The 27,588-nt window shown below is 48.8% G+C and overlaps 1 protein-coding gene across 1 annotated transcript; it reads left to right on the forward strand.

Annotated features, from left to right (window-relative positions):
* Positions 1-4,393: 4,393 nt before the first annotated feature.
* On the forward strand, positions 4,394-27,385 carry LOC149854640 (uncharacterized). Its single transcript, XM_090024855.1, has 9 exons — positions 4,394-5,157; positions 6,029-6,101; positions 7,024-7,177; positions 14,008-14,153; positions 16,291-16,467; positions 17,286-17,402; positions 20,556-20,642; positions 25,509-25,656; positions 26,387-27,385. Exons 1-9 carry the CDS (start codon positions 5,138-5,140, stop codon positions 26,416-26,418), a joined length of 954 nt encoding a protein of 317 aa, XP_089880981.1. The 5' UTR covers positions 4,394-5,137; the 3' UTR covers positions 26,419-27,385.
* Positions 27,386-27,588: the final 203 nt, after the last annotated feature.

The following is a 27,588-nucleotide window of genomic DNA, read 5'->3' on the forward strand; positions in this document are numbered from 1 at the left end:
CTGGGGGAAGCGCCAGCGCCGGTCCTGCCCGCCCTGCGGGGCACTGGGCAGACGGGGCCGTCCCGCACCTGCTCCCAGGGCAGGGGGGCCGCTCTGCTGCCCGGGCCCGGCCGGCCGAGGCTCAGCGCGGAGCGGCTGCGGGCGCTCTCCCGGCCCCCGGCCAGGCGGGCCGAGGGGCTCGCACAAAGCCAGGCCGGGCGGCCACGCGGCGACGGAGCGGGAGCCTGGGCCCGCGGGGCTGCGGCCCCGGCACCTACCGCGGCGCGGGCCAGCCCCGAGCGGCTCCTCCTCCTCACCCGCCGCCGCCGCCGCCGCCGGGGCCGCCCGGCTCCTCCCCGGAGGTGCGGGGGCACGGCGGCAGCATCCCGCCCCCCGGCGCCGGCCGCGCGCTACCTGGGCCGCGCCGCCGAACCGGCCCGCGCTGAAGTCACAAGGAGCCGCTCCGCGCCCCTCTGTGACCGCGACGCGCGCGGCCGCCCGGCCCGGCCCGGCCCCCGCGGCCGCTCTTCGCCAGACAAAGACGCGGCGCTCAGAGAAAGCAGGCCGCGCGCGTGCTGTCTGCAGAGCTGGGCCCCGCACGACAGGCAGGACAGGCCGGGGGGGGCAACGAAAGCGGTTGGGGGCCGGGGGCATGACTTGCGAGGCCACGTTGGGCTGCGGGAAGGACGCAGTAGGAGGGACCCAGGGAAACAAGCAGGAGGAAGGACGAGTCGGATCAGAGACGTGAGGGACCGGTGCCTCCTGAATCCGGGGGCCAGTGGCAGCCCTGTCAGGGGGCGCCAGCCCTACCGACAGCATCAGTGGTGGGCGCGGGTGGGGCACATGCCCCCCCCACCAGTTGCCTATGATCAGAGACCTGGTGGGACTCCACCTACAACTCCTAGGAGGAGACTTCTATTTCCATAAACTGGGCCCATAGGGATACACCCTGTATAGGAGGGATTGTGTTGGGAAGGAGGACAGTGGAGTTGCTCTCTATGTGCAGGAACATTAAAGCAGAGATTGGAAACAAAGAAGGGCAACTTGAGACCTGTGCGGTCAAGATACGGGGAGAGCACGGGGAAGGGGATTTGGCCGTAGGAGTTTTCTGCAAACCAAGAGGAACAGCTCGACCATTCTCGAGAGAAGTGGCCGAGGCTGCACACTCAGAGCATGGTCATCATGGGTGACTTCAACTACCCAGACATCTCGTGGGATGAGCACTCAGCTAGATCTGACTGCTCACAAAGCTTCCTCACTTGCGCGGAGGGGCTCTATCTAACACAAGAAGTCTACAGGGCAGCCAGGGGCAAGGCACACCTAGACTTGGTTTTGGCCAAAGGGGATGATCTAGTGAGCAAACCAAGGATCAACTGGGTGGCAGTGACCATGAGATGATCACTTTTTCCATCCAGTATAAGTCAGGGAAATTGGCCAGTAAAGTAGAAATCCTTGATTTTTGGGAAGCTGACATCCACAGACTTAGGGGATTGGTTGGCATGGCCCTGCGGGACCATGGTCCGATGAGAAAGGGTGTACAAGAAGAGTGGTTGTTCCTCAAGGAAGCAATCCTAAAAGTTCAAACAGAGTCCATTCGCTTTCGTAAGGCAGTAAAAGGGCAGGGGGACCCCCTTCACTCAACAGGAAAGTCATGGGCCTCCTGAAATTAAAATGAGAAGCCTGCAAAGGATGGAAGTTAGGAATAACTACCAAAAAGTATTCAGCAACAGTTCACACCTGTAGGGAGCAGATCATACAAAAGCACAAACTGAATACAAATTGGCAAGTGGAATCAAGGACAACAGAGGGTCCTTCTTTAGATATGTAGGAAGTTGGAGAAAAAATAAGGGAAGTGTAAGAGCCCTGAAAAATGACATGGGATGGTTGATAACCGACACTCAGGACAAAACCGAACTCCTGAATGAATACTTCGTGTTGGTTTTCCACCAGTCTAAGGGTGTTAGCCTGCTTGACAGCACACAGGATGATCATGGTGGGGGTGACCCATAGGTGATGTAGATCTTGTGGGGGAGCATCTACAAAGGCTAAATATCTACAAGTCAGCAGGACCAGATGAACTACACCCGAGGGTGCTAAAAGAACTGGCTGATGTCATCACATGCCAATGGCCAAATTATTTGCAGACTCATGGCACTTCGGAGAGGTCCCAGAAGATTGGAAGAAGGCCAATGTGGTGCCCATCTTTAAGACAGGGAGAAAGGAGGACCCAGGAAAGTACAGGGCAATCAGTCTGATCTCAATCCCTGGTAAAATCCTGGGGAAAAGAATCCATTACAGACGGGCTAACAGAAGGCAGCAGTCTAAAGGATAGCCAGCATGGCTTTGTTATGGGCAGGTCATGCCAGACCCACCTCATTTCCTTCTACGATCAGGTTACTTGCCACCTGGATGGGGGAAATGAGGTTGATGTCATATACCTGGACTTCAAAAAGGCCTTTGACCTGGTCATCCACAAAGTCCTCATGAAAAAATTGCAGGAATGTGGTCTCAACTACTTTATGGTCCAGTGGCTACTACTTTTAGGTAGCTGGGTCCATGGCAGGACCCAGAGAATATCGATTGACGGAACTGAGTCATCACAGCAGAGGGTGACCAGTGGTGTCCCTCAGGGTTCAGTACTCGGACCAGTGCTTTTTAAACACGTTCATCAACGATTTGGATTCAGGTATTAAAAGTGAACTAGCAAAGATTGCTGATGACCCCAAACTATGGGGGAGCATAGTCACTCTTGTGGACAGGCTGGCAATACAGGCTGACCTGGACAGGCTTGCGAGGTGGGCAGACCTCAACCTGATGTTGTTTAATACACACAAATGTAAAGTGCTCCATCTGGGGAGAATTTTTTTTTTTAATATAATTTGTATCCAAGGCCATATTAGCCAAAACTAATTCCAAATCCAAGAGTCCAGAACCGTAATGTTTGCTATGGGCAAACATCCTCCACTGCACCTGGAGCTTCGGATGTTTCCAAACCCTTTGGCAGGCATCCTATGTGCAGGCCCAAGCCCAGAGGCTTGGGGTTCAGATGTCCCCAAGTTTTGCTTGCCCTTAGCTATAGCAAGCAAGGGGGGAGACTCCTATTTCCATAAACTGGGCTTAAAGCCGCTGTCCCTTGGCAGGTACTGAACCACACCAGAAGAGCAGTTCTCCTGTGAGGCGGTTCAGGAAAACTGCCTTCTTGGACACAGATGCATGGTGTTTCCCCGGCCAGTTTAAGAAGCCACTACACTTGATGTGAGCCTTCAAGAAGTGATAATGTGCCCAGGGCCGGAGGAGGAGTGGGACAGACTGAATAGATGTTAAAAAGTCATGAACCAAAAAAATGACAGCCAGAAGGGAAATACAGAGCACCCAAGCGAGGGACTAACATTGGAGGGACGGGGTTGAGGAGGGGAACACAACTAGGTTACAGAAAATACGTTAGCCAACTAAACCCAGGAGTGGGGGAAAGGGAGGAAGGGGGGTTGTGACGCTGAGAAAGAGAGAAAATAGGTGCACACAAACCCATACAATGGTCCACAAAGGTGGACCATTGTATGGGTTGATCTGAGCCTTCAAGATCTGACTTGATCTGAGCCTTCAGGAGGCCATCTGGGGAGAAATAATCTGCAACACACAGGCTGGGCGTTGCTATGCTTGCCAGCACCACAACTGAATGAGTCCTGGGTGTTATGATAGACAGCAAAATGAAAATGAGCTGCCAATGCAATGGCATACCTGGCAGAGCTAATCAAACACTGGCATGCATCATCTACTGAGGCTTCTCAAGTAAGGCAGAGGGTGCCATCCTCCCACTCTACTCAGCCTTGGTGAGACCGCAGCTAGAGCACTGCATCCAGTTCTGGTCACCACACTTCAGGAAGCGTGCGGAGAAGCTCGAGAGAGTCCAAAGGAGGGTCATGTGCATGATTAGAGGCCTGGAGACCAGGTCATATGAGGAGAGGCTTAAAGATTTGGGACTGTTCAGCCTGGAGAAGAGGAGACTCAGAGGGGACTTGGTGGCGGCCTATACCAGGGGAATACATCAGGGCCTGGCGGAACATCTGTTCACCAAAGCCCCTCAAAGGAGGGCAAGAAACAGTGGGCACAAAATGATTGATGGTCACATCAGACTAGACGTAAGGAAAAACTTGAGTGCCGAGGGCTTGGAGCAGGCTCCCCCCAGAGGTGGTGCAGTTACCCACCCTGGCCATCTTCAAAAAGCATCTTGATGCCCACCTTGCTGGGGTCATCTGATCCCAGCGGTCTTTCCTGCCTACATGCAGTACGGCTGGACCTGATGATCTGTAAGGTCCCTTCCAGCCCCCAACAACCTAACAACTACAAACTGGGCTTGTTTCGTCTGGAGAAGTGAAGACTGAGAGGGGATTTAATAGCAGCCTTCAACTACCTGCAGGGGATCCAGAGAGGATGGAGCTGGGCTGGTTTCAGATGACAGAAGACGGAGCAGTGGTCTCACCGTGCAGCCAGGGAAGATGTAAAGAACGTGCTCCCCGGGAGGGCGGTGAAGCGCTGGGACAGGCCACCCGGAGCGGCGGTGGACCTCCCATCCTTGGAGGCTTTTAAGACCTGGCTGGACAAAGCGCCGGCTGGGATGATGTAGTTGGGGCTGGTCCTGCTGCGAGCAGGCGGCTGGACTAGCTGTGACCCCCGAGGTCCCTTCCACCCTCATTTTGTGATGGTACGATCCACATGAGCAGGATACAGCCCCTTTCGGGGTACGGCAGCGTGAGGTTATTCTTGATTCATTGAAGCTGCTGACCACCTTGTTCCTGCCACTGAGGCAGCTGCGCCGAGAGGAGCTGCGGTTGGGCCTTCGCCTGAGACATCGCTCGGGTTTAACACGGATCAGTGGGAAGCGCGTCCCGCGCACACACTACCCTGTCCCCCGCCGCGGGTGTCTGCACGGGGCGGCTCCCCTCCCCGGCCGCGTCGAGGCTGCGCGTCTCCATGGCGCTCCCCTGCCCCGCCCCGCAGGATCCCACTGCCTCTAGCCACCCACCCAGTCTCAGCGGCACTCGGGGGGAAGTGACGTCTGGTGGTTGCTGTGCTCCCCCGGAAGTGGGCGGTGGACCCGGAAGTGGAGCGCGGCCGCTCCAGCCATGTAGCGCCCGCCCCGGGGGAGCCTCCCGCGGCCATGGAGCCGGCCGAGAGCAGGTAGCGTCAGGGCGCGGCCCGGCCCTCGCGAGCACCCGTAGGAGGAAGGCGCGGCGGGGAGGTGGGGCGGCTGCCGGCGCGGGCCGGGCTCGGGGCCCCGCGCTGGCTTCGGAGCTGGGGGAGGAGCGTCACCCGCTTCACCTGGCGCTGGTGGTACGGCCCGGCCCGGAGCGGGATCGGCTACCTCACCTGTGACGTCATGACTGCTGTCCGTGATGTCATGGTGACAGCCTCCCCGGGCTGGGTACGCTACCTTGCCCCATGACATCATCACACTGCTTTGTGACATCACTGCTGGGCTCTGTGATGGCATTGCAGTACCATCTGCCCTGTGGCATCATCATGCTGCTGGGCTTTGTGATGTCATTGCGGCAGCATCTGCCCCACGACATCATCATGCTGCTTTGTGACATTGCTGCTGGGCTCTGTGATGTCATTGTGGCAGCATCCCTGCCCTCCACAGGCTGCGTGACATTGCCCATGCCGTGCTCTCCAGGTGTTGTGCTGGGCCTGCGGCAGGGTGCAAGACCCTGCCAGGGCCAGGCGTGGCCATGCTGTCCCCTCACAACTGGGGCATGGCCTCAGGAAGGGCGCGGTGACACAGCAATGCAAACATGCCACCGCCTCGCACACTGTGCACAGGCGTCAGGCAGGCCCCGGGGACGTGCGCCTCTTGGCACTTGAGACGCTAAAACAGAGCGGTGCTGAGGGAGCCAGTGACTGAGCGTCTGCAGCTCCCTGTCTCTGAGCTGGTTTGTACGTGCTGCGCAGTGGCTGTCCCGTCTCTCTTCCCCAGCACTGTCAGATAAACATGGCTTTGTTCTGTTCTTGCTAACTGTCATTAAAGGGATCTTCCTTTTCCTCCACCCAGGGATGCTGCAGACCTCCCACTGCCAAATTTAACACCAAGGCATCAAGAACTTATTCCCACCCCCTGTGGCCCTGTAAGTACTTGAACTACATACTTAGAATAGAATTGACCACTCAAATAATCTGTGTGTATTGTTTATTCGAAAGTTGAAATAGATACTGTGAGCCCCTCAGTTGAAATAAACTGTAGGAAGTCTTGAAATCAGTTGGAGAAATTGCTAAATGAAGCTGTGTTGCAATAATTACGTTATGCTAAATTCTGCCTCCAGATGACTCTCAAGCTACACGTGCCTGTAATATGGTCTTTTTCCTATTATCAGTAGCACAGAAAAATATTTTGTCAACGTGGCATAGCCTGTTCCCAGCAACAGGCTCCAAGGATTTGTTCATTCTCAGCAAATTTGAAAAGAGCTTGTTCACAGCCTCAGGACATCACCCAGGAACTTTAAGCATTACTTTAATGTTTGACCCAAAGTTCTAAAACGAGAGAGACTTTTGGGCATGAGGGGGGAGAAGATCATTCAGTGTCCTTGTAAGCATAGTGTTGTAGGTCAAAAGCCTTGATTTCAGGGACTTTAGCTTTACAGTACCCTGCTCTCCTGGGCAGTCCTATGAAAAGCAGAATTTGATCCCTAGGGGTAAAATAGATGAGTAGTAAGACATTGTAGGGCTGGAAACAACTGCATAACGGTTGGAGCTATGTAAATGGCTTCCCCTCATTATAGTATGCAATGGCATGTATTAAAAGAAGGACAGTTTAACCAGTGTTGCATTTTTTGAGAAGTTCAATGCCCGGATTTCAAACAGGCCTATGTGTTTAATAACAGGGTTGGAGTGTTGTAGCCATGATGGTGCAGGAAACATATGAGGCAAAGGGTTTTTGTGATACCTTTTATTGGATCAGCTGTGTAGTTGGAAGAGAAGTTTGACAAACTTTCAGACACCAAGCATCCTCTGCCTGGCCTATGTATTTATATATATTTCCTTTAATTCCAGATAAAGCCTTGGTCAGAATTGTCCTTCCCGGTCAAGATCTACTTCTGTGTGACTATCCTGTCCTTGTTGAGTGTAATAGGACTAACCATAGAGACCCTTGTTCGACAGAGAGATGAAGATTTCACCATTTCTCTTATACAGTTAATTGGAGTTGGTAAGAAATAACCAGTTCCTATGTGTTAAAACTGGTGCATTGATTCACAATGAGATCAGCAAATAAAGGGTAGCTCAGGTTTCTGATTATGTTCTGTCTGATATAATAAATGCGTTATGCCTTGATCCTGTATAAACGACCTTGTGTTAGTTTAGCAGTGCATACTTCTCTATTATTTTAGGCAGACCATCAGGAATAAAAGTAGTGTCATGTAGAGAACAGTTCTTTAAATAACATCAAATATTTTGGTTCCAGGATTGTCTTTTGGTCGCTTTTTTCCTATTGGTTTTGCATGATTTTCTTATAGTGGTTTCCCATTGGGCAGCTAGGCCAACGTTTGGGTTTAGGACAATATCGTTTTACTTAGACCTACATAGTCTCTGCTGTGCCCAAGAGTGGGTACCAGCTTCCATTTTTAAAACATCTTTACTATAACAGATCCATATAGTCTCTGCTCAGCCAGAGTCTCTCTAGTGGAACCTGATTCCAAAATTGTCTCCTTACGCTGCAAGAAGCTAGACTGGCAAATTGGTTCTTAAAAACCAGAAAATATGGTCTTTCTATGCCACGCAAAGCAAAGTTGATGCTTCACCCACAGCATTTTAATGAAGTAAAATGACCACCTTGTTCTCTCCAGGTCCTTATAGTCTAATGGTTTCCACACTATGGGAAGTATTAGCCCTGTACAGTGGCACAGTTAGAATGTGTCCAGTAATAATATCAACAGAAACTGCACTGCACCTTCCTAGATCCTCCCTAATTCAATCAAAATGAAGCTTAATTTTAAGATAAATAAAGGTATTTGGGGAAGCCTCAGCAGGTGGTATGAGTGGGTTTTGGCTGCTGTTTGGCCAACAGAAGCCTAGGAAGGAACTGCTAGTCACTGTGGGCATCATGCCTGGAGTCTGAGAAGGGCAGCTGGTCTTTGCACAGGGTATAAGCAATTGCTGCCAGGCAGCTTTGTCGCTGTCACCAAAACAGAGTGAAGGCTGTTGATGTTGTTTCATATTCTCTAATTAACACATGCAAACTAAACAGTAATTTGTTCCAGAACGTTGCTCCAATTAGCAGCTGGTCATACAGGAATTGTAAGACAAACATAAGATTTGAAACATTGGAGTAGAACACTGGTCCATTCAGTTTGGCATCCACTTTCTGTTGGCAGTGGCCATCTGATGTGTCCCAGAAAGCTGAAGAATACCAGATCCGTTACATTATGTTGCTTAAGAAGATGGTAAAAGCAACTTTCCTGACTCTAATCTGCTTTTCCTCATGCATCCCATGTTGTTGTTCAGACTGGGCATGTTTATATGAGATACTTTACTGCGCAGTAAGCGTCACTGTCTACACATGCAGATGCTTAAGCTGCCCAGTAAATTGGTCTACTCCAAATGCAGATAGCAAATTAACTATGGAGTAGTTACTATGCAGTAACGCATGTGTAGATGGCCAACTGGGAGCAAATTTGCTCTTGGGCAGCTGGGCAGCAGGAGGCAGGAGATTCCTCCCTGCCCCTGGGAGCTGCTCACTGCTGGGGTGGGCTCAGCACCAGGAAGCTCTAGGTCCTGGCTCCACAATCAGAGCAGGGGTTGGGAGACTGCTCCCTGCCCCCGGAAACTGCCTGCTGCTGGAGCAGGCTCTGAGCTTGGAGCCTGGCTGAGACAATATCCCTCTGCCCCGGCAGCAGGACGCTCCCGATTCCCAGCTCCACGGGGGCTGGAGACTGCTTGGAGCTGGGGCTGAGAGCTGCCTGCTGCTGGGGTAGGGGGAGATCGTCTTGGCTGGGCTCCGAGCTTGGAGCCCGCCCTGGCAGCAGGCAGCTCCCAGTGCCAGGGAGCAATCTCCCAACCACCACTCCAATCACAGAGCCAGGGCTGGGAGCTCCCTGCATGGGGCATTCCTTACCCTGCCTGGAGCTAGCTGGGAACTGTCCCATTTCAGGGCAGGTTTCAGCCACCTCCAGGCTGCATATGCAGACTTTTGCGTGCAGCCTGGGGCTGGATAGGAACTGTTCAGGTCTGGGCCAGGTTCCAGCCCCACAGCTCTTTTCAGCCTCATGGGACTTGGAAAGAGGTGCTGGGTAGGGACATGTCCCAGCCCTGTCCCAATTCACCGGTGGGGGAGCTAGCAGCAAACTCCTGGCTGGGCAGGGATTCCCCACCCAGCTGGGGGCTGACTGCTAGCTGCCCCACTAGTGGATTGGGTCAGGGGGCTGGGAAACAGCTGTGAGGGAGGGGTGCGGAGAGGAGGGCAGATCCCAGCCAGCCATAGGGAAGCCCTGTAGGGCACAGAGCTTGTCCCCACGTGCATAGGGTGGGAGAGCTCTTCAGCAGGAGCTCTTCTGCCCAGTGCACATCAGGACCCCTCCCCATCTTTAGGAAAGCCGACTTCGATAAGCTGAGGAGGCTTGTTGTCAAGGCCCTAAGGGGCCACGATTCAACAGGGAGAAGAGTCCAGGGGGAGTGGTCTCTCCTTAAGGGAGTGATCCTGAAAGTACAAGAGATGTCCATCCCATCTCAGAGGAAAGGTAGCAAAAGGGCACAAGCAACCCCCTTGGCTCAGCAGGGAACTTGTGGACCTCCTATGCCAAAAAAACAGAGGCTTATAAAAGATGGAAGATAGGAATCACCACAGAGGAGGAGTATTCTGCACTGGTCTGTGCCTGTAGGGAGTGAACCAGGAAAGCCAAGGCTGCAACCAAACTTCACCTGGCAACATGTATCAAGCATAGTAAAAAGTCCCTTTTCAGATATGTGGGGAGTCAGAAGAAAAGCTAGGGTAATACTGGACCCCCTACGAAACCAAATGGGACAACTGATAACTGACATCCAGGAAAAAGCCACCCTGCTTAATGGGTACTTTGTATCGGTTTTTCATCAACCCAAAGGAACCACCCTGCGTAGCATGATGTGGGATGTCCAGGGTGAGGGTGGATTTATACTCAGCGTTGGTGTAGACTTTGTAAAAGAACACCTTGAGAGGCTGGATACCTTCAAGTCAGGGGGGCCTGACAGATTGCACCCCAGAGTACTTAAGGAGCTGGCAGGAGTCATAGTCCAGCCACTGGCAAAGATAGTCAAAAACTGCTGGTGCTCAGGTGAAGTACCTGAAGATTGGAAGAAGGCGAGTGTGGTACCCATCTTCAAGAGAGGGAGGAAAGTAGATCCAGAGAACTACAGGCCAGTCAGCTTGACCTCAATCCCTGGAAAGATTCCGGAAAAAATCATCAAAGAGTCCATTCTTGTCAAGCTGGCTGACAGCAACATCCTGAGGGACAGCCAGCACAGGTTTGTTGTGGGTAGGTCTTGCCTGACCAATCTCATTTCCTTCAGCGACCAGGTGACCTATCACCTGGACAAGGGATAAGAGATTGACATTATATATGTGGACTTTAAAAAAGACTTTGATCTGGTGTTCTGATCTCCTGGAAAAATTGTCCAACTGTGGCCTCAGCTATATCACAGTCTGATGGCTGGGGAATTGGCTCAGAGGCTGGACCCAGAGAGTGGTGGTCAATGGAAGTGAATCAACATGGAGCTCTGTGACTAGTGGTGTCCCTCAAGGCTCCATCCTTGAACCTGTACTGTTTAATATCTTTATCAGCGATGTAGAAGTGGACTGGCCAAGTTTGCCAATGACATTAAACTTTGGGGTAGAGCATCCACAACTGAGGATAGGTGGGTGATCCAGGCTGACTTGGATAGGCTCAAAAAGTGGGCAGATACAAACCTGATGACATTCAATACCGATAAATGGAAGGTGCTCCACCTTGGTGGGGGGAAAAAAACCTGCAGCATGCTTATAGGCTCGGCCCTGCTACACTCACTAGCACCATGGCCGAAAGAGACTTGGGGGTCATGATTGACCACAAGATGAACATGAGTCATCAATGTGATGCCACAGCTGGTAAGGCAAACCAAACTCTGGCTTGCATCCATAGACGCTTCTCAAGTACATCTCAGGATGTCATCCTCCTGCTGTACTTGGCCTTGGTGAGGCGGCAGCTGGCGTACTGCATCCAATTCTGGGCTCCACAAGTCAAGAAGGGTGTGGAGAAGCTTGAGAGAGTCCAGAGGAGAGCCATGCACATAATCAGAGGACAGGAGAATAGGCCTTATGGAGAAAAGCTGACAGCCATGCTTCAACCTGGAAAAGTGCAGGCTCAGGGGTGACTTGGTGGCAGCCTATAAGTACATCAGGGGTGTGCATCAGGATCCGAAGGAATGCCTGTTCACCAGAGTGCTCCAAGAGATGACAAGGTCCAACAGTCACAAACTCCTCCAAGACCATTTTAGGCTGGACATAAGAAAAAACTTCTTTACTGTCCAAGTCCCCAAGGCCTGTAATAGACCTACTGTGGACACCTTTAAGAAGCAGTTGGATGCCTGTCTTGCTGGGATCTGTTGACTCTAGCTGACTTCCTGCCCCTGGGGCAGGGGGCTGGACTCAATAATCTTCTGAGGTCCCTAACATCTATGAATGCTATGAAAGTCTGTGAAATCAATGTGTGGGGCCAGGAGATGGCTTAGCTGCTGCAGGCGGGTAGAGCAGGGTGAAAGCAAATCTGCTCCCAAGAGAGCACCTGTGGACATGCTCCCAGGTAGGCTTACTGCACAATAGTTTTACTGCGTGGTAAGCTTACTTTGAATTCACTGCACATATAGACATGCCCAGTAACAAGTATTCTACCCCACAGCCAGCAGGTAGATTTGGACATCTGTGTGTGTATTTCTAACACCATGTCTCCACTGGGGAAAACTACATACATTTAACACGTTACCTGATGTACTGAGGAAGATGTTAAAATTCTAATGTCAGCAAGCTGTCGTTTTAAGATGTTAGCTGGTTGAGGTAAAATCACTCAGCTAACGCATTAAAGCCACAATTTGTCTATGCAAAGATTTGCATGCAGGCCAGCTAACTTGCATTAACTAACATGTTGCAAACACAGCTTTCTCAAAGTGCAGACAAGAAAGGCCTAATGCCCACAAAGGAAGTTGAGCTTTCATGTTTTCTTAAAGAAACAAGTTTCTCTGTTGGAACTACTCCATGTACTCATTATGGATGGAAACTGGCACTGGCCAAGTAAGGAGCTAGACTAGGAGTGGGGAGGGAGGGATATCAAGAGAGTAAGGAAAGGCTAGGCCTGACGGAACAAGCCTAGATGAGAAAACTAAGGCTGAGACTGGGCAGATAGATTAGGACAAGAGGTCTGAGGAGTGGAGACTGACTCCATGACAAGGACTTGGATGGGTAAGAGACAGCACAGAGATCTGGACAGATTAGAGAGATTATGTAAAAGAGGTCACATTCTGTGGGCAGTGGGGAGGCAAGAAAAAGATACAAGAGTCTGTTCTTTGCAAAATCCAGCCTAGAACCTGGAACGGGCCCCTTGGATTCCTTGTCTCTGCTGTCAGCAAATATCAGTGAAATCCACTGGCAAATATGATTTCAAAAAGAGTTTCCTGCTTTTTATTTTAGACATATAAGAACATTATGTGTGTTTTCTATGCTTGCACACAAGTGCCTCTCAGAGGGTTCAGACACGGCAACTGTGAGTTCTCACACCTTAATCAAAGGGGTAGATGTCTTGAATAAAGACAGCAGAGATGCCTTCTCCTATATGTTCATTAAAAGCAAGTTTTAAAATTCCTTTCCAATTCAATTGCTGTTTTCAGTGCCTTGTGTTTTATGGCATTAGTGTCACTATACAGAAGCCTCCGTAGACTTCTGCAGTACACAAGAAGTGACTTTCTAATATTTAAAAGGAAGAGCAAGCAGAAGTAGAAACCTTTAGGACAAAAGATATCCCTAGTCTTTTTATTTTCTTTTTTTATAGTGTTTAAAGAAGCAAAACAGGCTAGTCACAAGGCTAGTTTTTTCAGTCTGCTAAGCATGTTTGATAGCTTCTTACAATCAGTAAGAGTGAAAGGGGAACTCTGTTCTCTTGAATGGTCCAGTTAGAAAAGCCTAAGTGATTCCAGAAAGATGGTTACATTATTTAGAAAACTGGTGTTTCCTTTGCATGTGCCCCGTCAGCCCACTCATATCCCAGGAGTACTTGCTCACTCCATGTAGGGAGTCCAAGGAGAGTGTTTCCCCAGAAGGAACTTGGTACTTTTCAGTCACATGAATGAAACAGAACGGAGAGAAAAGGAGCAAATTTTTTGGGGGGAATAGAGAAAAGGTTCCTGTTCTTGCAGTGGAAAAAACTTTGCTTCCTTGTTCCTACTTAGGCAGAAGGGCATGAAGAGAAGAACAATGGCTGTTGGCTAAAATCTTAGTGCCCTTCCAGATGCTTCCTCTCAGTTCCAGTCTCATGTCTGAGTCTTTCCTGCATTAGAAAGTTTTCAGGTTTTCTGTAACAAACAGAAGTTAAAATGAAAGCAATCTATCCAGTATAGCTACTGTCCAGCAGACACGTTGTCAGACTGTTCCTAGGTCTAGTATCACCTTCAGCATCACCCATAATGTACTGGGGCAAGTTGAGGAATACTAAAATCTGGTTTGTGTTTGAAGGGTGTGGGTGCATGTAGGTTGAATTCCTTGCCAACACAAGATACTCATCTTCCTTATTGGTCCCATTACGAAGCCTATGCAATTTCAATTGGCTTTGTTAACAAAACAAATAACACTGTCATTTGGTCTGGGTTGCTGATGGGTTGATATTTTCCAGGTGCTGCTTTCTAGGGAATCTGAAAGCAAGCCAAAACATGGCCTTTATAAGCTTTGGATTAGAACACAGTGTTATCTGCATCAGGTGTAAGGAACAAATTCCCTGCATGCAGTCTCAGTCCAGTTGGTTACTGATCTGTGTTTCCCCTTCTTAGTGTTCTGTGTGTACTACGTGACCAGAGGGATCCTGCAGGAGAATCGTCAGGAGCTCATTGTCTTCGTTCTCTCCATCGTGCTGGTGATGTTTCGATCCATTGTAAACTTCATGGTTCTTGCTGATGAACAAAAGCCAAAGCTCCTGGTCAGCATCCCAGTTTGATTTCTTTTGCTTTTCTCTACACATTGACTTCAAATATCTCAGCAAAGCATCCCACATGAGGCAGCATCACAGGGAATACTGGGCATTTATTTTTCCTGCAGGGGGCCATAAAGTTTGTCATCTAGGTACTATTATGCCTTCATTCTCATAGTTACCTGCATGCAGTACACACATCGTTGGATTTTATCTTCACTGTGGTTGGGGAACTGAAGCACAGAGCTAGAAAACTGACTTGCCCAAGATCACACAATGAAGTCTGAGCTGGGAACTGAATCCCCGTGCAGGACGCTGACATTAGCCCAAGTTCCCTACCACTATGCAAAGCTTTGCCATTCAGCTTTAAGGGAAGCTGCAAACCTACTGGGATAAAGGGGTGGCTGAGGGATGTGGTATTTAACTTACCGTGCTTTTATTTATTACGCTAGTTCTGTGCATGGGTGTAGTTAAGCTTCTTCCCTCCTGCTTCCAAATAAAGCATCCCCCTTTTTGCACATATCCCCTCCAGGGTGGGAAAGAATTTGACCTTGACATTAATTGGGGCACACAGGAATACTACAGACAAGTCACTTTAGAGATGAAAGCTGTACTGGATTGGCTCATTCAATTTACATACCAATAGCATATGTAGTTACTAGTCATATATTTACAGTGAGCAGGGTTGAAAGGGTCAGCAGCTAAAAGGCATCACAGAGATGCAAATTACGTGATTATATAAATCCAGGCAACCTGCTTATATATTAAACAAGATGCAGGAAGTGAGGTCTGGTCTGCAAGTTCTATAGGTAGGGGTGATTTTTTTTTTTTTTTTACCATACTAGTTACATGGATAAGAGCTTTAGTGCAAAATGACAGGTGCTAGCCCAGCTTTACTTATTTATTGCTTCCTGAGCAAAAGTAAGCAATAGTGGGATAAGCATTTTCATACCAGTTATAATTGTATCCACACTAGGGCTGTTTTGGCATTTTAGCTGCAGCAGTACAAGTAGAGCAGCAATAGTTGCTAATGCAGACAAGGCCTCAGATGCAGCTATTTGTATAAACCCCAGAAGGTTCAAGGTTATACTGGTTTCCCTCAATTTATGTTGTACATGCATTCCTGGAGAATGATGCATAAATTGAATTTGCATAAAGTGAACCCACTTTACAAAGTAACAAATAGGGAAAGCTTCCCATGGCAGGGAGAGAGGGAGGGAGTGAGGCTGGGAACAGGGAAGGAGTGGGGGGAAGGCTGTCACTCCCGGGGCTGCACAAGGCAGCAAAGCAGAGGGAACAGAGCAGCACTCGCCCCAGCCCTGGCCGCAGCGGCCCTGGGAATGGCTGGCGCCAGCTGCCTGCAGCCGCAGGGCTGCACTGTCCTCGCTCACTTCTGCTCCTCAGCTGCGCCATGCCCTGGTGCAGGCAGCTGGTGTTGGCTGCTTGCAGGGCTGTTGCAGTCAGGGCTGGGGTGAGTGTTGTGCCCTGTGCCACCTGGGACTCCGCTTGTCTGCACTCATCCAGCCCGTGCTAGAACAGCCCTGGGAGCAGCCAACACCAGCTGCCTGCACCACAGCACGGCGCAGCCCAGGAGCCCAGGCACGGGGTGACAGGTGGAGCATGGTGTACCCAGCCCGTCCGCTCCTGGGGCTGCTGCAACTGGGGCTGGGTTGAGTGGGGCTACTGCCGTCTCCCCTCCCCCCACGGACTTACCTACTTGGGCAGGGGGGCATCTATGCTGATCGCATAACTGTGAATTTACCTCTAATATAACGAATTATGGATCTAAATGTGCACATTGCATAAGAGTAAATTTGTATATAAAGAACCTGCATACATGGAGAGAAACCTGTATTGAACTTACTAAACACAGTGTTTTAACCATTGAAACTAACGAGGAAGATTTTCTCCTCACTGAGTCAGACTTTCTGCTTCTTTATGCAGACATGGAAACTCCCATAAAGTAATCTCCTAAAATAAGCTAGTCATTGCCTGATTTCCTTGTTCCTTCTCTGTTATTTCCAACCATAACAACTTAATTGTAAGGACTGACTTTGTCTCCACCTTTCTGTTTACAGCTACATGGCTGTAGTGCAGCCAGACCAAATAAGCCACTCTAACCACTTGGATTTTCTTTTCTCATCAGGCCCGCTTCATTCTGATCCTTTTGGTTGGAGCCTTTGATGTCATATGTGCCATCATCCTCATTCAGAGTCAGAGTATGATGGCCTTCCGGGTGGGCGGAGCTCTGGAAAGCCTCCAGTCACAGTATTTTATGTTGAACCTTTGCTTTTCTATGTTGACCTTTGATCTTCAGGCACAGGTACTAATAACTTCTGCTTAGTTTCCTTCTCCCATGAATATTAACTGTAAAGTAGAATTGGCCTGGGGCACAGAATACTTCAGCTGTGACCCAGCTTCCGGGTTCTGTTCTTGAGCTTAGCCATTGACTTTCCATATGATCTTCTTTGTGCCTCACTTTCCTTACCTAATTGCCTTTAAAGGGGAATATGGCTAAAATCCACAATACTGATCTAGATAATATTTTCTCCTTGTCATGTCAGACAAAGCTGAAGCAGTATCATACTATTTGGAAGGAAGTTTGCCCAGACGTGCAACGACTCCCAGAAGTATTGGTGTACCACTTTCCACATTCCTCAAGTGGGAAAGGCTTATCAACAAATAGCTTTGCAGCTTGTGCAGTTCCTGCTTGGGTATCATTTGAACTGCTGCCTCTACGTTTGGCACCAAAATACTGGATGTGGGAGAATTGCATTCTAGTACAGAACAACTTGACCTAGCAGAGGTTGGGTAGCAACCCAAAGCTCCAGATATCTACAGTGAACCACAGAGTCCTCTTTGGGAGAAGGGGGTTCAATATGAACTATTCCCTTTCCAGTATGCTTCTTCCTAGTGCTATATCCTGTGAGCATATTGTTGGTGCTTAAAGGGTATAATGTAAGTCCTTGCTTCCCCACTTTGGTACTATCATGTTTTCCTAAGGGAGAGGTATTCTGCTTTTTAAGCTCTACCCCCTTTGACCCCTGGGAGCTGGTGAGATCGCCTCAGTCACTTTGCATCTTTGGACTTGCACAGCTTAAAAACAGCAATTTCATGGTTTCTCCGTCTCTTGCCTCTCAGCTCTGCTTGTGTGTTCTGCTGCTGACGAGTCTGCATGAAATTACCCTTGCACACAGCATCATCCTAGCAACTGGGGTCCTCTGGGCTTGTCTGAAAGTAACCATTGGCATCATTGCAGTAAGTGTTAATTTCTGAGTAGGACTCCAGGAATCCTGTAATTCCAGGGCAGGGGGTCAGACCTGATGATCTGTTTAGGTCCCTTCCTGCCCTACGTACTATGATACTGTAATACTATGATAATGGGACATACACTCCTTAGGGAATAGGTGGTCACATTGGGGATGGAAACATGTCTGGGGATCACAACCATCCCACCCTTTACATAGTCAAGAAGACACGGGTAGGTCCGCCATGAAAAAGGATGAGTAGCACTGAATTAGGGCACCCTTTAAAATGGTAAATGACTATATTAAGATTGAAATAAGGTCTTGCGAATTTGAAATTTTGGATTTTAGGTTAAACTTGAGCACAAGTTCCACTGAAAACTTTGGGAGTTCTGCCCCCGCCAAAGCTGCAGCATCGGGACCAAAGTTGAGTCTGATCTTTTTGTCTGATGTTGCCTGGAATGAGTCAGGTTCAGAATTTCCAGCATTTTTCTGATTGCTTCATCCAGTCATGCAAATTCTTAATGGATGAATTGGTGTTTTGGTTACAGTGAGTTACACATACCTTTCCGGAAGCCTGCAATTGTTTGCTTTTCCACAGGTACTAATGACTTATGAAGGTAGCCAGAGTCAATGGGAATTTTAAAAACTGTTTCCCTCTAGGTGAAATGCTGCATACAGTCAACCCTCACCTGAAGCCAGGCATCTGTTTACACAAGTTGCAACAGACTCCTCCTCCTCCTCTTTCTATGAGAATAGCAAAGCCATCTTGAAATGCCTGGCAGGGAAGTCAGACAGTAAAATGCCCATCTGCACTTTTTCTGTCTGCATTTACTTACCTGAGTAAAGTGTTAGATTTCTGCTTTCTGATTGTGTCAGAGAGATAGCTGAGGCAGGGAGGGTAGTTTCTGGACAGCAATACAGCTCCCATCAGGTTTTCACCACCCAATGTCAAAAAAACGAGTTTAACCTGAATAGCTGCCCTGCATAAATCTCTTGGACTGTGGCTTTTCTCAGATTCACCTGGAGATTGAGAACATGTTACAAATTACATAATGACCCACACAGTCTCTCTGCGTCTGTGGTGAGCTGTTCTTGCATCACTGTAAAGATGCTCCAGTGGATCACCTGCCTGCTTCTTATCACCCTGGTTCGAGACTTCCCTACACTACAGTCTCTCTTCTCCCCTTGCTTTCTATTGTGTTCCAGTCCCCTCCTCCCTCTGCCTTGGGCTGGTTTCCCACCCTCCAGTTTGGAAGTTGATTTCCTTCCAGCCCTTGTTTCAGTGGGTAAGGGACATGGAAAATAGGGCAGACATGTACCAGAAGAAGTTACCCAGTCCATCCCCCTTGCCCCAAGGCAGGATCAGATGCACCTAGCGAACAGCATATTGTTGGGCACACCCCATCCCCAGTCATCTGTCATTGCAAAAAGGAGCCCTGTGTAATGCCCATCACAGAATGTAAGGCTGGCATTTGTGCCACAAAATCTCGATGTATCCTGCAGAAGGTGTCTGGCACTCCCACCTTTCGGATCTTGGCTGCAGAGCTACAGGTACTGGCCACTGCTAGGAGGATACTAGGCTTCATATGCCCGTAGCCTGCCGAGCTATCTGGGCAACAGTTGGCTCTGGCAGGTGCATGGTGCCCTGTGATTCAGCACATCTGTCCTTGAGCAGCCCTGCCCTTCTTGTGAAGGACACTGGAGTCTGCTGCTTCCCTCAGGGAGAAGTGTATCACATCCCTTCCTCCCCAGCCCCTGGGGCTGAGCACTGAAAGAACTGCTGTGTCACAAGGTCTTCTGTTATTCTCCCCCTCCCAGACTTTAGTCTTCAGTGACTTCATTTCCCTCCAGGAAGAAAAAAACTGAAAATCCCAGGGCGTCACATCCACAGGTTCCAGAAACAGCAATGTTCTGGGGTGATTTCAGACTGCATCTCAGGGAACCAAGCAGAAAGACTAGGTCCTTTTCAGCTCTGCAGAAAAGGACCTGGGGGTTACAATGGACAGTAAGCTGAATATGAGCCAACAGTGTGCCCTTGTTGCGAAGAAGGCTAATGGCATACTGGGCTGAATTAGTAGGAGTATTGCCACCAGATTGAGAGAAGTGATTATTCCCCTCTATTGGGCACTGGTAAAGCCACATCTGAAGTCCTGTGTCCAGTTTTGGGCCTTTCATTACATAAAGGATGTGGACAAATTGGAGAGAGTCCAGCAGCGTGCAGTGAAAACAGTTAGGGGGCTAGGGACTAATGACTTATGCAGGAACTGGGTTTATTTAGGCTGGAGAAGAGAAGACTGAGGCGGTATTTAATAGCAGCCTTCAAGTACCTCCAAAGACGGGGGCTTCAAAGAGGATGGAGCTGGACTGTTCTTAGTGGTGGCAGATGACAGAACAAGGAGCAAGTTGCAGCAAGGGAAACGTTTTAGGGAAAACATTTTCATGAGGAGGGTAGTAAAACACTGGGACGGGTTACCCAGCGAGGTTGTGGAATCTCCATTCTTGGAGATTTTTAAGACTCAGGTAGACAAAGTCCTCGTTGAGACAATATAGTTGTCAGTATAGCAGGATGGTCCTGCTTTGAGCAGGGGGTTGAACTAGATGACCTCCTGAGGTCTCTTCCAGCCCTCATTTTCTATGATTCTATGATATGTTAATATGACAGTAGCTTCCATGGAGTCACTGTACTGAAAACCCAGCAGCTTCTCTGCTGAACCTTGCTGAGAGTCTGACCAGGTGGCTCAAGCCAGCATTGTCTGGCGGTGGCCTATTTCCTTTCCCTTCCCACGCCCCGCACAGGCTTCAGTCTTGGCCCATAACGTCACCTGTCACCCTGTCTCGGGGCACTCGAGCTGGAACAGCCCACCCTGCAGAAGTGCATGGGAAGGAGGGCAAGTGAGGACAGGAGAATAGTACCTGTGACCCAGACCAAGCCTTGAGCTCAAGTCTGCAACAGTAAAAGATAGTGAGTTAACCTTAGCACACTGGCTGGGAGGGCTGGCTCTGCTGCGGTGAGGGGATGACCAGGGGACTATGCCATTCCCAGTGAGGCTCAGTTCCACCTATAGGGGATTTCTGGATCTGAATTAGGCCAATCCAGCCTTCCCCTCTTCAGAGTCTACAGCATCCAGGCTTAAAGCTGCTTGTATCATCTTCTGTTTTGCAGATCTTAAAAGAGTTAAAACCTTTGGTCTGGATTTTTCTGAGTCAGAACTTACCAGAAGTGGCTTATCTCATCTACCTGCTCTATACGGTAATTCCTTTACACTTGGCATTTTTTGAGGTGCAGAAGGGGGAGGAGAAATTCTGCACACTGCTTAGTCCTTGGGCTATGTTCAGCCTCCCCACACACACAAACACCATCCAGTTCCAACTGGGACCTGAGGGGCTTGCATGTGCCTACATGACTATTATAGAGTTGGCAGAGATGACCTGAGCAGGGTTTCAGGCCTGGGGTAAATCAGCCTGTGAGGAGCCCTGTCCCCACATGCCCCCGTGGAAGCTGGCGACGGATTTAGTGGCAGGGTGCTGAGCGGCTGGGTGCAAAGCTGGCGGCTGTGCTGAGTCACCGCAGCTGCTCTGCCCAGCTCTGCGGGGCTCCCCAAAGCACAGGGCCCAGGGTGGTTGCCCTGATTTGCACCCCACCCCTGCTGCCAAGGACAGCCCTGAGAGTTGGGCCCAAGCCCTAAGCCTTCTAGACATTCACAGTTCCTACTGAAGAGCGTGCCAGGCTCTTCAGGATCAGGTTCACTGTATTTCTCATCTGTCCAGAAAGAAACCATAGGCAAAAGGAAAAGATCCTGGCAGTCTTTCCCATGGCCAGAATATCATGAAAATTAAGCAAAAAGGCAGCGAAATCTACTGGCACAAGATACTTGGTGCCTAGTAAGATGCTTTCCCCCTTCACAATAATTCAGGTGGTGCCACTTCTTTGGCCTGCTGCATGGCCATGGGGCCAGCATGTGCTGAGGATAGCCGCAGGGGGCCCCACCTTTCTTCCAGACCAAGACAAAACAGAGAGAGCATAGACCCAACAAATGCCAGTGCTCCGCATCCTAGAGGAGTTCCTGAAGTTCTTATCACTGCGGGGGCAGCACCGCTACAATGCGGACAAAGCACATAGCCTCTCATCAGAAGGGCCCGAGTGCTGAGAGCAGCTCAGGTTTCTCTGAATTCAGTCACACCAATAACTAGTCTCCAAACAGCTTTTTCAGTTTGTTTGAAATTGTTCTGGTTTGCTCTGAACAAAGCAGAATCCCCAGATGTTCAGCTTTGTGATAATCTCCCAAAAACTTCACTTTCTTTTCTGTTTGAGCTCCCATTAAAACAAACATCATTTGGGGATGAAAGTCTGCTGGCCAGCTGCACAGAGACACAAACCAAACCCCCTTATTAGACAGCTTGTGTTCTTCCATGCCTGGTTGGAGGGGTCACCATTGAACAAGCCCCTTCTCTGAGCATCTTGGTTTGCTGCCTTGGCAGTCTCAGACCAGAGACACAGCTTTAAGCTGAGCCCTCCCACGATGTGGCAGGACAAATGCTGCAACTGGGCTGACTGCACACATTAACGTATTTTTACTTTTTGGTGAGGCCCAGCATCTATCCTGAAGCTCTTACAGCACCAGTGTCAACAGAGCATAATTCCCATCTCCCCAAAGGTGGAAAACCACCCAACACTCAACCTATGCTGCCTGCTTCCCTTCCAGCACTTATACCACTGAGGTTTGCACTTACCAACAGCCCTAAAGAAACTGAGGCAGCAAGGGGAGAAATGCCCCTGGTCAAGAGATATCATCCTTTTGGGGAGGTGAACAGACCGTAGCTGCACCCCCGCCTCCCCGGGAGCTTGGCCACGTGTGCAAATGATGATTCCATTTCCAGTGTTATCTTGTTAAACAGAGCTAATTGCTCAGGATATGCTTTTCCCCATGCAAAACTAAGCGCGTCTTCCTGGGCTTGAGATTCTAAACAGACCTTTAAACATTTCCAGCCAAGCAGAGAGGAAGAATTCAGCTCTGAGTCAGTTCCTGTAGCTGGCAGTGTCTGAAACACAAATGCTTGTGTTTCAGACGTTCAGCTCTGTGTCAGTTCCTGCAGTACTAGTATCTGAAACACAAGTACCATAGCCAGCCTCCTTACACTCCTGTACCACCACACCACCCATGCAACAAGCCTCCCTTTGGAAAAGTGCTCACTAGGTAAAGGCGTTAGCATGCAACCCTGGTCCCCATCTAGGGATGATACAGAGAGGAGGAGTTAATGCAGATAACTTTGACCTTCCCTAGTAACTTCCATATGAGACATCAAAGTGCTTTACAAACAGTGGATTTACTACACATTACAACCTGCCTAACATCTGATTCACCAGGTACCTGCCAGACCTGACCTTACACTTTTCTTTCCCTCCCTCCCCCTTTCTCCCCTCCCTTCCTTTTCTGCCCTTCATCTTCCCGATTTGCAGCTATTTCCTTTTTCACAAACTGCCTCTTTTCTGCCTTGAATTGCTACTACTATAGAATCTCCCTTACTCACCTTTAACTCCCCCCTCTGCTTTTTCCCCCTCCCTTCCCTGCTCTGCCTTTTGTCTTTCTAATTTCTACCTATTTACATGTTCACTGACATCCTGTTACACTTTTAGCTTCTCTCATTCCTTGGAGTCTCAGAACAGCAGGGATTTCCTATGCCTGAAGAAGGGTGATTGTGCCCAAAAGCTTGCTAAAATCTTTTTTTCTAACTACTCAGATGGTCTAATAAAAGATATCACATCTACTTAAAGAACCTTGGCTTACAAACATCAGTAAATTAAGGCTTTTTTTCACTGCTGCAGAGTACCTACCAGCAGTCACTTCAAGGCTGAAATGTACCACCTGAGGGCTGCAGTTTAGGATAGGAAGCAAACGAAACCATAGGAAAATGTAAATGGCCAGAACTGAATCACCTGAGTTGGAATTTGGCCAGGAGTTAGCAAGTCCAAACCTTGCTTTTATCTAGGCAGCTTCTAATACCACACAGGGGCCATGACTCAGTCAAAGGAAGAGCCCTTACTGTCTTTATTACCAGCTCTTGTAGCACTCAACATCTCCTTTCTTAGCGTTAATGTGCCCGAGCCTAGTTGGCTCCTGAGATCAGAGTAGCTTACATCTGAAACAACCACAGCACATGCTGAGGCACCATTTAGAACTAGTCACCTTTCCCTCTCTTCCAGGCCCAGTTAACCAAGATTGTGATAGTTTCATTCAAAATCACAACTCCTCAGGGCAGGCCAAGCGTGTTTTAACATGTGCTTGATTTTTCCTTTTGTGAACTGACATGTTCCTTTGTAAGCACCTGACAGAGGAGCACACCTGGGAGGCCAACAAGCCAAGCTTGTACAAGGGAAGTGGGATAGAGTTTAATGTTTCCGTGCTTCTTGAACCAGGAAGTTTTTAGACTTTTTAAAAAGATTTCATAGATAGGAACCTACTTAAATTGCAGTGACACTAATACTTTTCCTAGGTTGGTTACAGCATAAAGAGCAAATTTTGCAGATATTTCCTGGATGTGCTCTGCCACCCCTTCTCAGCGCTGACTGGTGGAGATGCTCCAGCAAAGGAGGAGGGACAAGGGGGTGGCTGCCATCTTGTCTGCTGCCATTTGTATGGCCCTGCCTCTTGGCACCAAGTGATGGAGAGGCTTTAGCAGGGGGAAGGAGGGATGAGGGGGCAGCTGTCATCTATCTGTTGGCCTTCACACAGCCCTTTCCTCCCTGGGCGGGCTGCAAGGTTTGGCTGCAGTAACAAAGACTGCTGGTGCCCACTGGGGAGCCAGCACTTTATTTATTTATGTATTTATTTATTTTAAAGATGATTTAATAGACAACCCCAGATTTTGCAGTTTCACAAAATCACTTATGGAGTAGACCCCAAGTTATGAATTCTGCACAAACTGAGCCAGACTAGTTAATGGGCTGAATGTATCCACATTTAACCATCCCTAGCAGGGTCCTGACCAAGAATGGCTTTACAGTGATGTATTGAGACCTTACCGAAAAGCTGAATGATTGAGAAATGGGGTTTGTGCAGGCTTTAGGGTTTCAAGGAATGTAGTACATTCACAGTAATTCCTGTTGTTCCAGACAGGATGACGCTGTCAAGCAGCCAGAGTTACTGCCATTTCATAGGCAGTACTTAGAAAACTCTTTTGTTGGTTTAAATAAAAGCAGTGAAGGATCAGAAGCTAGACAAGAAAAGTGGTTCCTGTTTATAAAAGCAGACACAGACACAGTAGAAGTCTATAAGGCTAGGGAAAGATTTTGCAAGCTGCTAAAGGTCAGGGGAATGAGATGAAGGGAGTACCTATAATTTGCCTGTGCATTAGAAGCCATTTAAAATCAGTCTTGTCTCCAAATTGGCTGCAATGGAGGGAGGCTGACAAGTAGGAGACACCCAGTTTTCTTGTACCTGACGGACTAGTCAATCAGTGTGAGGACAGTAAGATTCACATGACTTGAATGATACTGAGATTACCTAGGACGGCACTCCTAGCTACATTTCCTCCACTGTCATCCCTTTTGACTCCAAGAGATCCTTATATGGGATCGTTCTGAAACAAAGGCAGGGGAAAAGAAGAAACACGGGAAGGACTGTGGGAAGATAAGGAACAGAAATCTGAGCTGGATTATGCAGGTGCCTAAATAAGATGGCTGAACAGAAATGGAAGGAGGACAAGAAAGGCTCTCTCTCTCTTTCAGTTTTAACTGTAACAGTAAGGGGGCAGCCTTGGAGACTGAAGCACGTTTACAGAACGGGAATAGTAGTGGCAGGGACAATTTCCTACCAACAAACCTCCACACCATACTACTGGGGTGATTGCTGTGATATGGTCCCCATAGCCTCACTGCTGTTTTTGGGGATAACCAACAACTGCCAGTAGTTGGTAGCTGGAACTGCGCTGGGAGATTTTTGCGCAGTCCATTTTAAATCTATTAAAAAATATGTCATAAAGCAGCTCACCTCTTCACCATCTCAGTGACGGTCTCTCCAGTCACCTCTGGCAGCAGGCAGAAGGCTGGCATGTCACCTCCCAGGCAGCAGGTCTCAATTCACACCCATGTTGACTGTGTCTCTCTGTTTTTCTGCAGGTGATTAGAGAGTGGGGCTTGGGCAGTTCCTACGCGCTGGAAGCCGCTGTTATCACTGGCTCTTGTATCTCTCTGGCAATAAAATCTGTCCTATTTTGGGCATTGTTCCATGTCTACCACAGCTTTGGGCAGGGGCTGAGAGAAAGAAGTAAGTACTGAAAGTGTTAAGTAGGCCTATGCAAGATGACCGTAGTCTATCACAAGATAGCCACTTTCAAGCAGAGAGTTGTCAGGCAGCAATAATACTGAGAACAAAGAAACAGTTCATGGAAACAGACATCCTTAATTATAGCTGCTGAATTTACAGACCTGGCAATCAGCTAGTTGGCTCCTGCAGGGACAGGGGGACATGTGCACTCTCCACAAAGGTGTCTCGGAGTCTGGGCTGTGGCACCTATACAGAGAGCAGCTCTTTGGCATTTTTCCTTGCATAGTGAACAAAGACAGGCTCTTTAGTCTCCATGGTGCCCTAAAAACTAACTGATCCTCACACTACCCAAAAGAGGAATCTTTAGAGGTACAGAAATACAATCCCTGGTCTGTCTATAGTGCACAGCTGCAGGGAAACCCCAGCTAGCGCCACATAAAAGGTGGTGGGGGAGCTGAACTGAGTGAAACATAAGGTCAGTGCAGTTAAACTCCTGGTACCTGAGCTAATTCAAGTGTCTCTAAATGGCACTGCATCATGCAGTGCAAATATAGAGTGATAGGATGTACCCAGGCCATAGGCAACCACCTTCCTAGTTGGGCTCTGAACTTAGGAATTTCCATGGCCGCCTCCTGTGCTGAAACTACCAGCCCATCCCTGCCTGGCAGTGGAGGGCATGGGATGAAAAGGTGGCCCTGACAAGTATTTTCCTCTGCCTTTCTCCCTACAGTGTTTTCTTCCTATGGAAGGATTGATTCCTGAGGCATAGTATCGCTGTTGGGTCCAAGCTGGTGCTCTCAGAGCGAGACTGCCATCGGAAGGATTTGATCACACACCCTGTCTGCAGAACATGAGGCAGCAGCATCAGTGTTGCTGTGGGGGGATGGGAGGGGACTGATCTGAAGACTCAGCCTAAGGGTGGGACCTCTGGGCTCCTCACCTCTTTGGCCCTTCCACATTATGGCTTGGTCTCGATTTGTTTTGTAAGCAGTTGTGGCACGGCAGCTGTTCACATTGTTTCTAGAGCCTCTGCCTGCTTTTCAGACTAACGCCAACCTTTTGTCGCACCTGTCCTGCTTCCAGGATGATGCACCTTTCATTCTTTTTCACACATTGCTGCTATGGCCACCTCTGTGACCAAAGGAGGTTTACTACGTACATGTGAGTGGGGAGTGTTACTCCTGTGAATGCTGGCTTTATTCATAATGGAGGTTAACTACAGAGCAAATGCTGATCTCACCATCTGTGTGAGAACCACATTGACTTGGGCTTTCTGATTGAAAGCCTAGGAATGGATCACCCTCCCATGATTCCCTGATGGGGCTATGGTGTTCAGCAGTGACCCCAACAGCCCCATGGTGCATGCCTTCTCTTGCCATGCTGCAGTTATGAAGTCATTTTTAAAAGCCTCCCACAATGTTCCTATGACGGTTTCATGTCTCTGATGTAGCCATGTGACTGCTTGTACATAACAGCAGGGCAAGGATTCCTGCTCCCCACTGACTTCCTGTGAAAGTGGAATATTTATTTTTTTAATCCCAACTAAACATTAAAATAATCAAAATATATTCATATTAACTACATATCTCTCAGTGTGTCTAATAAATGTGCCATTTCAGACCCAAGTTTGATTGTTACAATAAGCCTTTACTAGTATAAAAAGTTCGTTATTTTATTAATTGAAGCTTTTGTTACTAGCTTTGTATTTTTCAATAAAGTGTAAACAGAGTTTGGGCATGGACCGTCATTTCTTCTCATATCAGCAACAGAACTTGCAGGGGAATCCAGCATACAAAATATGGAAGAGGCTACACCTACAAGTTTTGTTGGTTCTATCTAATTTTTAGAGATGCACTGATATATTGGTTGCATATCTGATCAGCACCTATAAAGGAAAAATTAACATTATTGGCAACTGGTTTTTTTGGCCTG

Source organism: Crocodylus siamensis, chromosome 12 (genome assembly GCF_052110815.1).
Source record: "Crocodylus siamensis isolate JL-2025a chromosome 12, ASM5211081v1, whole genome shotgun sequence".
Taxonomy (NCBI): domain Eukaryota; kingdom Metazoa; phylum Chordata; order Crocodylia; family Crocodylidae; genus Crocodylus; species Crocodylus siamensis.

Bases quoted from the DNA above. Each gene is read 5' to 3' on its own strand.
- LOC149854640 (XM_090024855.1), top strand. From the start codon at position 5,138: ATGGAGCCGGCCGAGAGCAG. The intron at 5,158-6,028 runs GTAGCGTCAGGG...TCCTCCACCCAG, and splicing joins ATGGAGCCGGCCGAGAGCAG to GGATGCTGCAGACCTCCCAC. The intron at 7,178-14,007 runs GTAAGAAATAAC...TCCCCTTCTTAG, and splicing joins TATACAGTTAATTGGAGTTG to TGTTCTGTGTGTACTACGTG.